Raw genomic sequence first — 12,255 nt, 5'->3', positions numbered from 1 at the left:
ACACAAACACACAACAATCGTTGCGGGACAGAGACTTGTTTGTTTTTTTCAGTCATTCTAATACTTTTTTTTGAGAAACGTTATACATAACCATGGCAGAAGAAAGCGACAACGGTGACAAGACAATAATCGCAGCCAGAGAAAGAGGTAAATATCACACTTTTTCATCATATTGTAGTATTTTAAATATGCGAGGACAACGTACGTAGGAAGCGTCGCGTCCAGCGTGGAACCCTCAACTACATGTTGATATAGACAAGTATTCTAAATACAACACATAGTACTACACCAATCTGATTAAAATCCGCTGTAGATGTCGGCTAATCGTTCATTGCTATTTTACCTTCGTTATTTTGCCTGAATTGAGTTTCTTGGTACATGTTTACATTTTTAGTCTGATCGCCTCCTAAAAAATGTAAACATGTGTACCAAGAAGCTCAATTCAGGCAAAATAACGAAGGTAAAATAGCAATGAACGATTAGCCGACATCTACATCGGATTTTAATCAGATTGAGTACTACACGTACTGACCAAATTTCGTTTATTTACTTTTCTTGTTTCCTTCGTTTCTATCATGGAAGTTGGATATACTAGTACTTCCATGGTATAACAGTTCTCTTAACGGAGCGATGCCCACAATTCATTCATTTATTGATAGTTTCATTTTCTTTCCATTGTTGAGAAGGGAGGGGGGGTATTTTCGGTTTCGTCCTGTCACAAAGTCTCAATTCACCATGCTTTCGAATGTGCATACTGTATACATTCTACTTCAAAATACTTGGAACGTATACATATAAGTCCCTGGAAATACTTATTTTTTATGAGAGACTATTAGTATTACCCGTCATTTTACGAGTGTCTCTTCATTACGGCCAGAGTGTTTTATTGATCAAGTACTTCCACAGATATGTTGGGATCAAAACACGCATGTCACATGATTTAAAATGTATTAGATTATAACTGTGTACATCACTCAGTACGAAGACAATAAGATAATTTATAAGTTTATGGAAAGTTTGAAAAAAACACGAAATACTAGTTCTCGTTAGAATTAGAGCAATGAGGTTACATTACATTACCAATATCTGTCCAATCTACTATACAATGAAGAATATAGCTAACTGTTTATTGTTTTCTCTGTTATGGCATATAGGGTGATAAAATTTAAGTACAGTGATTATCTCCGAGTTAAAATTTCTGTCATTGAACCTTTGAGGATAAAATTGATTTCTCATAACAGTAGGAGTCAAGCAGTGGTATATGGCGTACACTTAATCAGTAGATAGTTTGAAGGACGCCGCCGCCGCCGCCGCAGACGACGACGACGACGACGACGACGACGACGACGACGATGACGATGATGATGATGATGATGATGATGATGATGATGATGATAATAATAATAATAATAATAATAATGGTAAATAATTAAATGTCATATTTCTTGATTCACAGGTCCCGGTCCAGGACGTTATGCATTACCGTCTTCATGTGGCTACATCAAACATGATACAACCAAACACATGAACCCTGCCTACTCATTCGGCCAACGTCACGTTTCCACAAGTAAGTGTGTATACATACAAGAAAACATGTGACCAAGCTTAGTCATAAACTGTTAACACAGAAAGGCATATATCACACATTCACTTTACCGAGGTTACCCCATAAATATTGTTTTTATCACATTTTTTTTCGCAATTTCACTGACTACAAAGTTATGACTGGCGACTTCTACACACGCGCTCAATATTTATCAAGATAGTATTTACAAAGAACAAACGGCGTGAATTTATTGCTCCAACGACTCTGACAACCACTGAAGCTTGGGTTATGTTTATAAAAACAAAAGCGATAGACGCCATAACATGCATATGCATATAACTGTTACTATTCAAAGGAACTTGTGGTACAGCCACAGACGAGTAAGAATGATAACTGTCTGTCGTACAGCATAGCACCGTAAACCCTAGTTCTCGCGAAAACGAATTGAACTCATACAGCAGTGTTGATTTGTCTTGAAAAAAACGAAACATTGCCTTCACACATAATGTATAGACACTGATATATAGTTATTAATTATACCTTTATTTTTCTACCAGTGTTCCGTAAAGACTGCAGTCCTGGTCCAGGTTATTTCATAAATCCACGTGTAACTAGGGCTGGTAGAGATGGCACACCGTCGTACTCAATTCTCGGTAGACAGAAAGACCCACGTAAGTATAGTGTACTATAGAATGCATCGATATTGAAAGAAACACGAGTGTTATTGCATATGGAGACAAAGCTGTACAGGCAAAGGAAAGAACTTGTCTAGGTGGATGATAAGATGCAGCTTCAGTCAAAGAAAGGCGAACATTTGTTTAAACCTGCAGCAGAATTATCAAAATAGTATAACAAGAAAACGACTTTTCTGTCGTTACTAATTTACTTATTCGTTCAATTTTCAGATACTTTTAAGACCCCGTGCCCTAGGGCCTATTGTCCGGAGAAGGTCCATCCACAAGGGGAAAGGCACGCACCAAAATACTCGATGGGAGCAAGAACAAGGTACCGTAAAAGAGACGCTGCACCGGCCTCGAATAGCTACTCACTGCCACCACTACTCGGACCTAAAGTGGCGAACAAAAACTCGTGTCCGAGTTACTCAATGACAAGACGGGCTACGACTGGCAGCTACCTCGAAGACATGGCCAAAACTCCCGGCCCAGGTCGTTACAACGCCACCGCTCCTGATATACCCAGCAACATTAACAAGGCACCTGTATACTCTATGCTAGGACGCAGTTACATGCCAGGAGACAGAACCAAGAAACCCGGACCTGGGGCTCATAGCCCGGAAAAAGTAACAGTGAACAAACCAAAGCAACCTATCCATTCACTTGGAATTCGGCATTCTGAATATGTGACACCACTTATTGTGGAAGTAGCGGACTAAAAGGGATACCTCAACGTCACCTAAGTAAAGGACTTATCGACTGTTGACTTATTATATCACCACGTGTGTCACTATTTGCTGCACAAAAAAACTTTTATTTATAAAGTATAACCGTCCTTCATCATTGGTATGCCATGACGTGATATGATATGTAAAAATTAATTTTAATAATCATGACGGAAAAATTAAGAAATTGGTGCTATTTCAAAAATAATTAAATAATATTAAAGTATATCTATATGACATTGGAAGACATTTTACAGATGAAGAACACTTGCAAGATGTTTGACAATTTCCCAGTGATTACTTTCTTTGAATTTTCAGCCAAATGAAATATATGTAAATAAAATAAGATGAAATATATATCGGTCAATTTTTTACTTCTTGGGTCCTTAGTGGTTGATACAGCAGTGTCTTGCATGTTCATTTGAGTAGTGTGTTTATTTGCAATACTTCAATAGTTACTGGAGTACAAGTAAATTGTTAATTGATATTCAATATGAAGGTCAAGGTCATGAGTTATGGGTTTATTTTATCAGAAAGCTTACCTCTAATATTAGTAGAGACAATTGAATAGTATCCCAGGCTATGAAAACTTTCAGAGATATTGTGCATGCTAAATACAATTTGACCTTGAAGATGAATGTCAAAGTCAAGGGTTAGAGTCCCTGCCATAATGCATAATTAAATATTACAGACTAGACGTCCCTTATTCATTACATGTATAATTGTAGGTCTATTACACACACACACACACACACACACACACACGTTTGGTTTTAAGTGGGCATAAATGAAATACATGTAGTACACAACACAAAGTCTTTCTCATAAACTTTATATTAAAATGTTCATTTTTACATCTTAAATAAACGGCTAATAATGGTCTAAAATGTACAAAGTATAATTTCTAATTTTGGTGATTCATTGACATATCTGTCCATGCCCATGATCAACTGGTACAGGCATTAAATGATGTCCTGGTCTTTTTTTCAATAAAACCCCCCTCAATATCATTTCCTTTCAATTTTTTAGGGTAATTTTCTCTTCTTTTTCTTCTTTTTATGTAAAACTTGGTCAGGATCCTGTATGGCAAGAAATAAGACATGTTATCCAGTAACTCTTTGATATGGAAATTCAAATTTGCATATTTGCCGACATAATATTCCCTTGTGAGGACATGAATCATAATATTCATCCTTTTCATAGAACAAACTGGTGAAAATTGAACGGTCAACATCTGTACCAACCTAATATTTTACATGTATATGTTCCATATCAACGTTTTGATTTTGATCTTTTTTCATGGCAAACAGTACTAGGTGATATTCTTGCATATTTCCTGACCAGACATAGCTCTTTTTGGACAAGGTGAAAAAGTTAGAGTATTTAGGAAACTTAAGAGGTGAGTTTTGATGAGCATCTACAACATTTACCTTTCCATCTAAGATTAGCTGCTTTCTCTTGTTGATTAACTTCCTTTCACCAAAGTCACGCTCTTCTAAAGTCTGCAATAGAAAAACAAATATGTTATGAGAGTAACAATAAATCTACTTTGGTTTATCCATAAATGAGTGTTTTATGCAAATTACTTCATAAATATGCAAATAACTATTTAAGTTACACATGGTATCAAAGCGTCTTTGGTATATGCATAAATTATTGATGATGCAAGTTAATTCATAAATATGCAAAAATACTACACAAGTTACACAAGGTATCAAAGCGTCTTTGGTATATGCATACATTAGTCTTGAATGCAAATTACTTCATAAATATGCAAATTACACCAATTTAAAAGTTAACATAAAGCTCTATGGTTTATGCATAAATGTCTGTTATCTTAGATATTACAACACTTAGTGAATAATCTACATCACTTACAATTTCTGCTTCTCTTCTGGCAACAGAAACTTCATTCATTATCTTCACAACATCTGGTTCATCAACTTTATGTTCTGTTAATTTAGTATCTAGAACACAAGAAATGAAATTTCCATGGTCTGGGCTTGCACTTATTTCACATCATGAATAGTAACTTTTACATAAAGAGCCTTTAAGAGGTAGTGTTCAGTGTCCAGTAATCAACTCATCACTAGAACTGAAGTCTTCTACTACATTAAATTTGTTATAAATGAGGGAAAAAAGTGACAGGTGTAGGAATTGAACCCACATCCCCTAAACACTAGTCAGAGTGTGCTAACCAGCTGAGTTAACCTGCCAACTGGTAGATACTACATTACTAATACCACAAAAATAGAAAGAGGTCACCGGAAGACGGCTGTATGTAACCTATACAGGTTATGATTACAGCCGATCATTTGGTAAGTTGAGGTTGTTGTTGTTTTCTTGCTAGATAACATCAGTTTTATTTCTAATCATAGACTTACTCATGCCTATTGGCTTTTGCATTCTCTCCTTGAATAAAGCATTTAAAAAAAAAAAAAAACATAACTGCGTTCTTTTGTGTGAAATGATAACAACATGACTGATTGCGAAACATTTGGTATAGCCCTTGGGAGACTACTTGTAACTGGGAACATAAAAAAATGTTGAAGATATTGTCCTTTGCAAAATTTAAAATAACAAGTTCAAAACATTTGATGGGTGTCTCGTGAATAATACTTACTGATATGTTCTTCAATTGCATGTATTAATTTCACATCGTACTGAGTCATCAATGTTATAGCCATTCCACCACGACCTACAAGTAAAATGTTGACAATCTAAATCAATGTCAAAGTACATTATCTATCGTTCACATTAGGCCAAACATTGTGTGGTTCCAATAACGCCCAATAGGTAGGGAATTTTTTATTTTATTTTATTTTATTTTTGGTTCTGGTTCAGGTTGTTACAATGTTTGTATAGATCAACAAAGATTTCTCATCGATGTGTTTGCAGACGACATTGTGTGCTGCACTGTATTCAGCCATGATATTTTGATCACATAAAATCTCACTATTTTTCTCATGACTTTGCAAATTTTTTTAGATTTTTCAATATTTTTTTCAAATTACCTAAAATAAAGTTAGAGTCAGCAGCGAAAAACTAGGTTAGGTTGGGTTATCGGAACCAAACAATTATTTTTTTTAAGGCCTTAGTACACTAGATTCCTCTGTTCTGTTGTTAAAATGGACATATAGATGAGGTTTGGGTATTTATTTTGGATTTTTAATTTATAAAACAATTTTATCATGGTTTCCTACTTCAAAAATCAATGTGAAACAACATTGATAAAGTCTGTGCTTTGTAACTCAATAAATGGCACAAGATTAATGATTGTGTAAAAAGTTTGTTATTTACATACAATATCAAACACTTTACTTCATTAATGAGTTACAAGCAAGGACATGGCATATGTGAATTTACTTAAATTTTCCATGGCTGAACAATGAAAAATGTTGAGAAATAATATGTAATTGTCTTAGCCCACCTGCTCTTGCCGTACGACCAACACGATGTATATAATCTTTAGGTGATGATGGTACATTATGGTTAATGACAAGTTCTACAGTTGGTATGTCTAATCCTCTACTAGCAACATCGGTAGCTATTAAAATTGGAACTATGGTTGACTTGAATTTGGAGAGGGCAGACATTCGTTCTCTCTAGATAAAAAAAACAAACAAACAATATTTGAAATATGTATCAGTCGCTTCCAAAAAATACATTTACAATTCTATACTGTTACTGGATATTTCAATTCCATATTTAAAAATTAATTTTCTGAAAAAAATTTGACAATTATTCTCCATATCTATGTCTGGTCTATTTCCAATTCTATATTGTGACTGAATTATTAATCTCACAGCAGGTAAAATCTGAAAACTAATTTTGAAAACTAACGGACACTATCACAATTGACTCTACTTTGACATACGAATGTAGGAAATAATGACAATGCATAAAGGCTTTGCATTGTCTCCACTTTTTAAAACCAATACTTCAAAAAATATTGTTTTCATTCATCAGAGAAAGTAAAATCTCAGCAAATATTTGAGGTTTGTTTTCAACCATAAAAGTTGTACTTACCTGAGGTATCATGGAATGAAGTGCTGTACATTTAAACCCTAAATCTCTCAACATAACATTTAAAGCTTGGCAATTCCTACAAGATAAAATTAACAACCAAAATCACATTTTAGATTCAAGTGCTATAATTATTGTTTGATTTATTTTTGCTACATAATCTGATTACTTATCTGGAGAGGTATCTACATCAATGCCACTAATATCATGAGGAGTAATACAGTGTTTTTGTTATGGGCAGTAAGTAGGTAAAATCTACCAAGAGTTCCCCAGTCATTTTACTAGGGTTTCCTATCAGTGTCTTTGTAAAAGGCAGTAAGTAGCCAAAATCTACCGGACTTCTCCAGTCATTATACCGGGGTTCCCCACCCAAATTCTGGCACAATGCATTGGAAACTATGCCAGTTTTACCATAATTACCCCTTTCTTTTACCAGGGTTCCTAAACCTTAGCAAAAACATTGTAATAAGATTTGCGAAGTACATTTGTATAGGGGTATTAAAATCTAGACTGCAATGTCAAGAAATCAGATACTGTACTTGATAAAACCCCAGGGTTCTACATACAGAACTTCTTTTATTCTGTTATTTTTAGACATCCATGGTGTAGCAGATACCTATTGTGTATTGCAAGAATTCCACATTAAACAGAAGTGTGATAAAAGTGATAAAATTGGCCACAAATACTGAAATAGTTTGCTTCCTAGGAATGAGATCGATAATAGAAGATATGGAACAAACTGTACTTACTTGCATGTATTTGTAAATATCAGAACAGAGAAATTGTCTTTGTCTTCAGTAATAGTTCGTAGAACCTGTACCAAATACACATCTTTAACTCTGGCCGGCATTAACACATACCGTTGATCTAATTGTTCAACTGTTGCAATTCTATGAAGACAAAATATGTGACGAATAAATTTACAAAAAACATTTGGTTGCGATACTAGCAGCAAAGTGAAGTCAACTGATGTATGATAAACTTCATGCTATTGATGTTGATATTATTTAGAAGGTCTGTTTTGATACCATACCATACCAAGTATCACCCACAGTAAGGACAACTGGGAATGGATCAAAGGTTCTAGCGTTGGGTGATACTTTCATGGTGATACATATATTGTGTATTGCTGTTTAGGGAATGATGGCGATTTGAACGTGAACTCCTATGGTACTGTGTTAAATGTAGGAACAAGGTGATAACTCACGGAAGAAAAACAAATGTAGGAAACTGAGGTAAATGAAGAAATCACGCCAAGTTCACTACATCAGATTTTTTAATCAGTTTGATGACTTACTCTGCTTTGGCTTGCCAAATAAATGGTTTGTTCAGTGCCATTGTTTTCAATCTTTCCAAGGTATCTGTAAGAGTAGCACTAAATAACAGTGTCTGTCTTTTTTCGGGTATGGCATCAAATATGGTTCCAAGATCTTTTGCAAAAGAGTCTTCAAGAAGTCTATCAGCTTCATCAAGTACCTGAGAGTATTCGGATAATAAAGGAAAATGTAGTGATAAATTATTTGGTACTCGAGCAGTGACTTTAGTGAGGACGATGATGAGTTGGTAAAGTCTACCTGAGACACTCACCAAAATTATAGTACAAAGTATAGACAGCGTTTTTTTTACTGAGGATTGGGAACCACAGTAACAGAAATAGGGAAATACATCAAAAGTGGCATAGTTTCCTAGATATTATACCATAATATTGGTGAGGAACGTATGTAGATTTTACATAATTTTTTACTTCCCCGAACAAAACAGATATCTTTCCAAGTTTTACCATACATGTGTCTCTCCCTATCAACTACCACTATCAAAGTATCAAAACCTATGCAAATTTTATCAGATTTCTCCCTATCAACTCCCAGCACAGAAGTATAGAAATCTATGCAAATTTTACCACACATGTATCTCTCCCTATCAACTGCCACTATAAAAGTAAGAAATCTATGCAAGTTTTACCAGATTTCTTCCTAGTATATAAACCTGGAGGTTGATGATAGGGAAGAAACTTGAGCACTAAATATTAAGTAATGAAGGGGTTAGTCTACACGAAGACACATTTACACAAAATCTAATGCCACTCTAATCAATATCGTCTTTTGGAATATTTAAAAGTGACCAAAATCTCAACAAATGTCAATATCTTTGAATCATTTTATTTTTACAATATAAATATTCTGACACAGAGATGGCATGGATCAAGGAATTGATTTCCCACAAAAAATGTCAGTTAAACCAACATCTAGAAAACAAACTTTTGTTACAGTTATATATCTTCTGATAACTCACCAGAAACTTGATCTTTCGAAGACTGAAGGTATCAGAAGAACTGATAAGATCTGCTAATCGCCCAGGTGTTGCTATGACAACATGTGGCTTGTTTGATAAATCCATAGACTGCCGTACAATATCTGTAATAAGTCAAGTACATGTGTCATGTTTTCAAATGAATTTCAAAGTACAGTACACCATAGTCTAGCTGCTATACCCCTTGGGTTATTCTGCTTACTGTAAAGGTGACCGAACGTTGCCACTGAGGGCGGTAGATGGGCCTAGACAGAGGTACTCATTCGCTGGAGCTTTATTCAGCAACCCCTAAAGTGCATATCCAAAGTCGTACTACATGATTAAGTACACCACAGTACTTAATGATTCTGGCCCATAATTCTAGCCAAAATCTGTTGTTGATTAGCACCCCTAGTGGCCAAACTGTTCAATCTTTTGTCTTTACAATAACTGGAATATGACATACTGCGTAACATTTTATTGAAATACAGCAAAGAATATTGGCGTGGTATGAAAAGTGGGCCAAGATCAGATGGCATCTCTCATACATTGGCCTAACAGATTGTAACTTTGTGATCAGTCTGAGTGATAAGATATGCAATACATGTAATCCTGCCAACAAGACATGCCAAGAATTTCACTGTACTTACCCCTACCACCAATAACAACAGCATCTTTCAATCCAATGGGTTTTCCTAAAACTCTGAATTGTTCAGCAATCTGAATGGCAAGCTCTCTGTTGGTAGATCAAAGACGGAAGAGATTTAAAACATTTGTATGTTACAGCTTACACAATTCACTGCATGTTCACAGGTAAAATGTACTATGGTCGGTAATCACTATAACTTACATTGTAATAAGTATATCACGAATTTACTTTCAATCTTTTCCAGAATTCCTTGTCTGCTAGGATTTTATAAGTGAAACTGTGAACCCCACCATAACATCAATTTTGTTTACAAATTAAATAGATACGTACGTACATGTACATACATACATACATACATACATACATACATACATACACACATACATACATACATACATACATACATTCACGCACGCACGCACACACGCACGCACACACGCACACACGCACACACACACACACACACATACATACATACATACATACACACACACACGCACACACACACACACACATACATACATACATACATACATACATACATACATACATACATACATACATACATACATACACACACATGTATACATACAATTACATACATTTAATGACACTTTTTTATAGTGTTTCGTCGCAATTAATGAAATACAAACATGGACATGGTCTGTACGTGTTGTTTCACATTGCTGTTGTTTATCAAGTAGAAAAAACACAGCACAGTTGTTTTCATTAATTATTAATTCAAAAGAAATGCCAACTTTTCATCCATATGGCTACCATGATCAAGTTTTGTTGTCAATCGTCTTCAGAAATTGACTGTAACTAAGATTCATCATTGTGTATACTCCTATTTACAGAAGCAGCGATGAATCCTACAGTCTACTTCAGAATTAATGACCAAATTGAAAGACCAAATTGTGCTCTCAGTTGAATACTATGCAACGCTTTTATGGATGATAGGATACGCTTGGTCCTTGGCAACACGGTTTACAATATCCATACAAACTTTGATATTAATGTGTATAATATCAAATTCTTTACAGGCTGAATTAAAACTTTGCTAACTATAGTTTTTTTTATTTTTAAGTCGACTTACCGTGTAGGTGTAAGAATAAGACAGAATATACCATAGGGATCCTCACATAATGTCTGTAAAATAGGTAAAGCGAATGCTGCAGTTTTACCACTTCCAGTTTTGGCACATCCCATGCAATCACGTCCTGTGTGCGTAATGAAAATCAAAATAATATAAATGATTCAAAGATCTTCTGAGATCTGTACCTGTAGGATTGTTATCTCTACAACAGAATGAACTATATGCGAGTTAATTTGATAAAATATTTGGTTCTTTAATATCTCTCTGCACTCAATATAAAAGAAGTCATACGTAAATTACTCCATGGTTTTTTACCATGGTTTCAAAACCTTGGCAATGAATGGTCTCGGATTACATTTCAATGTATTTATGATATTCTGAGACATAAATACACACATCTGTATATAGTACCTATTTAAAGAATGAAGTGGATGTACGTGTAACAAGTTCTGCACAAATCTCCGATGAAAAGACAACAGTGTAATTCACAACTGTGGTTAAAATATGTAGCTATGATGAGAATGTACACGTGCTGCATGGCTAGCATAGCCGACACTCAATATGTACTGACATACCTTCTAAAATTGGTGGTACACAATTAATTTGTACAGGAGTTGGTCTTGTTATACCCATGGCCTTACACTGTTTAACTAACCAATCATTCAATCCTAGATCACTGAAATTAGCGATCATGTCGCGATCGTCCCGATCTGAGTCCACTTCCGCCATTTTGATAACAAATGTCAACGTTTATTGACGTTTATTTAAAGTCTACTTTCGAAATAGAGGGCGCAAAAATAGGACGCCCCCAATCCAAGCAATCCACAATCTCTTATCTTTTCTCCGAGTGTAAAACTATACTGGTGTGTGCGTGTGTGTGTGTGTGTGTGTGTGTGTGTGTGTGTGTGTGTGTGTGTGTGTGTGTGTGTGTGTGTGTGTGTGTATGTGGTGGGGGGAGAGTTGTTCAACGTGCAACATAACCCATCACATTGGGTGGGTAGGTCGATTTTTTTAAACAACTGTGAACCCCACCGTAACATCAATTTTGTTTACAAATTAAATACATACATACATACATACATACATACATAGTATACATACATACATACATACATACATACATACATAGTACATACATAGATGGTTAAATGATATTGTTTATTCATCTCTGTGTCACTGGCGTCGGAATGGCCTGACTTATACGTTGGGTTTATTTATTACTTGCACACAATTGTTTATAATATATTTTA

At 35.1% G+C, this 12,255-nt stretch overlaps 2 protein-coding genes across 2 annotated transcripts; one reads left to right on the top strand and one right to left on the bottom strand.

Annotated features, from left to right (window-relative positions):
* The first annotated feature begins 92 nt into the window (after window positions 1–92).
* On the top strand, window positions 93–2,939 carry LOC144443842 (ciliary microtubule associated protein 1A-like). The gene is made up of 4 exons (XM_078133411.1): window positions 93–147; window positions 1,457–1,567; window positions 2,104–2,217; window positions 2,452–2,939. The coding sequence occupies exons 1-4, from the start codon at window positions 93–95 to the stop codon at window positions 2,937–2,939; spliced, it is 768 nt and encodes a 255-aa protein (XP_077989537.1).
* Window positions 2,940–3,820: 881 nt separating this feature from the next.
* Window positions 3,821–11,734, bottom strand: LOC144443239 (putative ATP-dependent RNA helicase DDX49). Its single transcript, XM_078132660.1, has 12 exons — window positions 11,581–11,734; window positions 11,006–11,129; window positions 9,911–9,996; window positions 9,264–9,385; window positions 8,269–8,447; window positions 7,721–7,861; window positions 6,975–7,050; window positions 6,376–6,550; window positions 5,569–5,643; window positions 4,824–4,912; window positions 4,376–4,447; window positions 3,821–4,024 (listed from the first exon to the last, which is right to left on the bottom strand). Exons 1-12 carry the CDS (start codon window positions 11,732–11,734, stop codon window positions 3,971–3,973), a joined length of 1,347 nt encoding a protein of 448 aa, XP_077988786.1. The 3' UTR covers window positions 3,821–3,970.
* Window positions 11,735–12,255: the final 521 nt, after the last annotated feature.

The sequence above is a fragment of the Glandiceps talaboti genome, chromosome 12 (assembly GCF_964340395.1).
Source record: "Glandiceps talaboti chromosome 12, keGlaTala1.1, whole genome shotgun sequence".
NCBI lineage: Eukaryota > Metazoa > Hemichordata > Enteropneusta > Spengelidae > Glandiceps > Glandiceps talaboti.
Note: the sequence above shows the minus strand (reverse complement) of the source record. Positions and strands in the feature narration are given on the sequence as shown.

Coding starts and splice junctions, on each gene's coding strand:
- LOC144443842 (XM_078133411.1), top strand. CDS start 93: ATGGCAGAAGAAAGCGACAACGGTGACAAGACAATAATCGCAGCCAGA. Junction 1,568..2,103: donor CCAACGTCACGTTTCCACAA/GTAAGTGTGTAT, acceptor TTTTTCTACCAG/TGTTCCGTAAAGACTGCAGT. Junction 2,218..2,451: donor CGGTAGACAGAAAGACCCAC/GTAAGTATAGTG, acceptor TTCAATTTTCAG/ATACTTTTAAGACCCCGTGC.
- LOC144443239 (XM_078132660.1), bottom strand. CDS start 11,734: ATGGCGGAAGTGGACTCAGATCGGGACGATCGCGACATGATCGCTAAT. Junction 7,051..7,720: donor ATATTTACAAATACATGCAA/GTAAGTACAGTT, acceptor TTTATCTTGTAG/GAATTGCCAAGCTTTAAATG. Junction 4,448..4,823: donor CCAGAAGAGAAGCAGAAATT/GTAAGTGATGTA, acceptor TTTCTATTGCAG/ACTTTAGAAGAGCGTGACTT.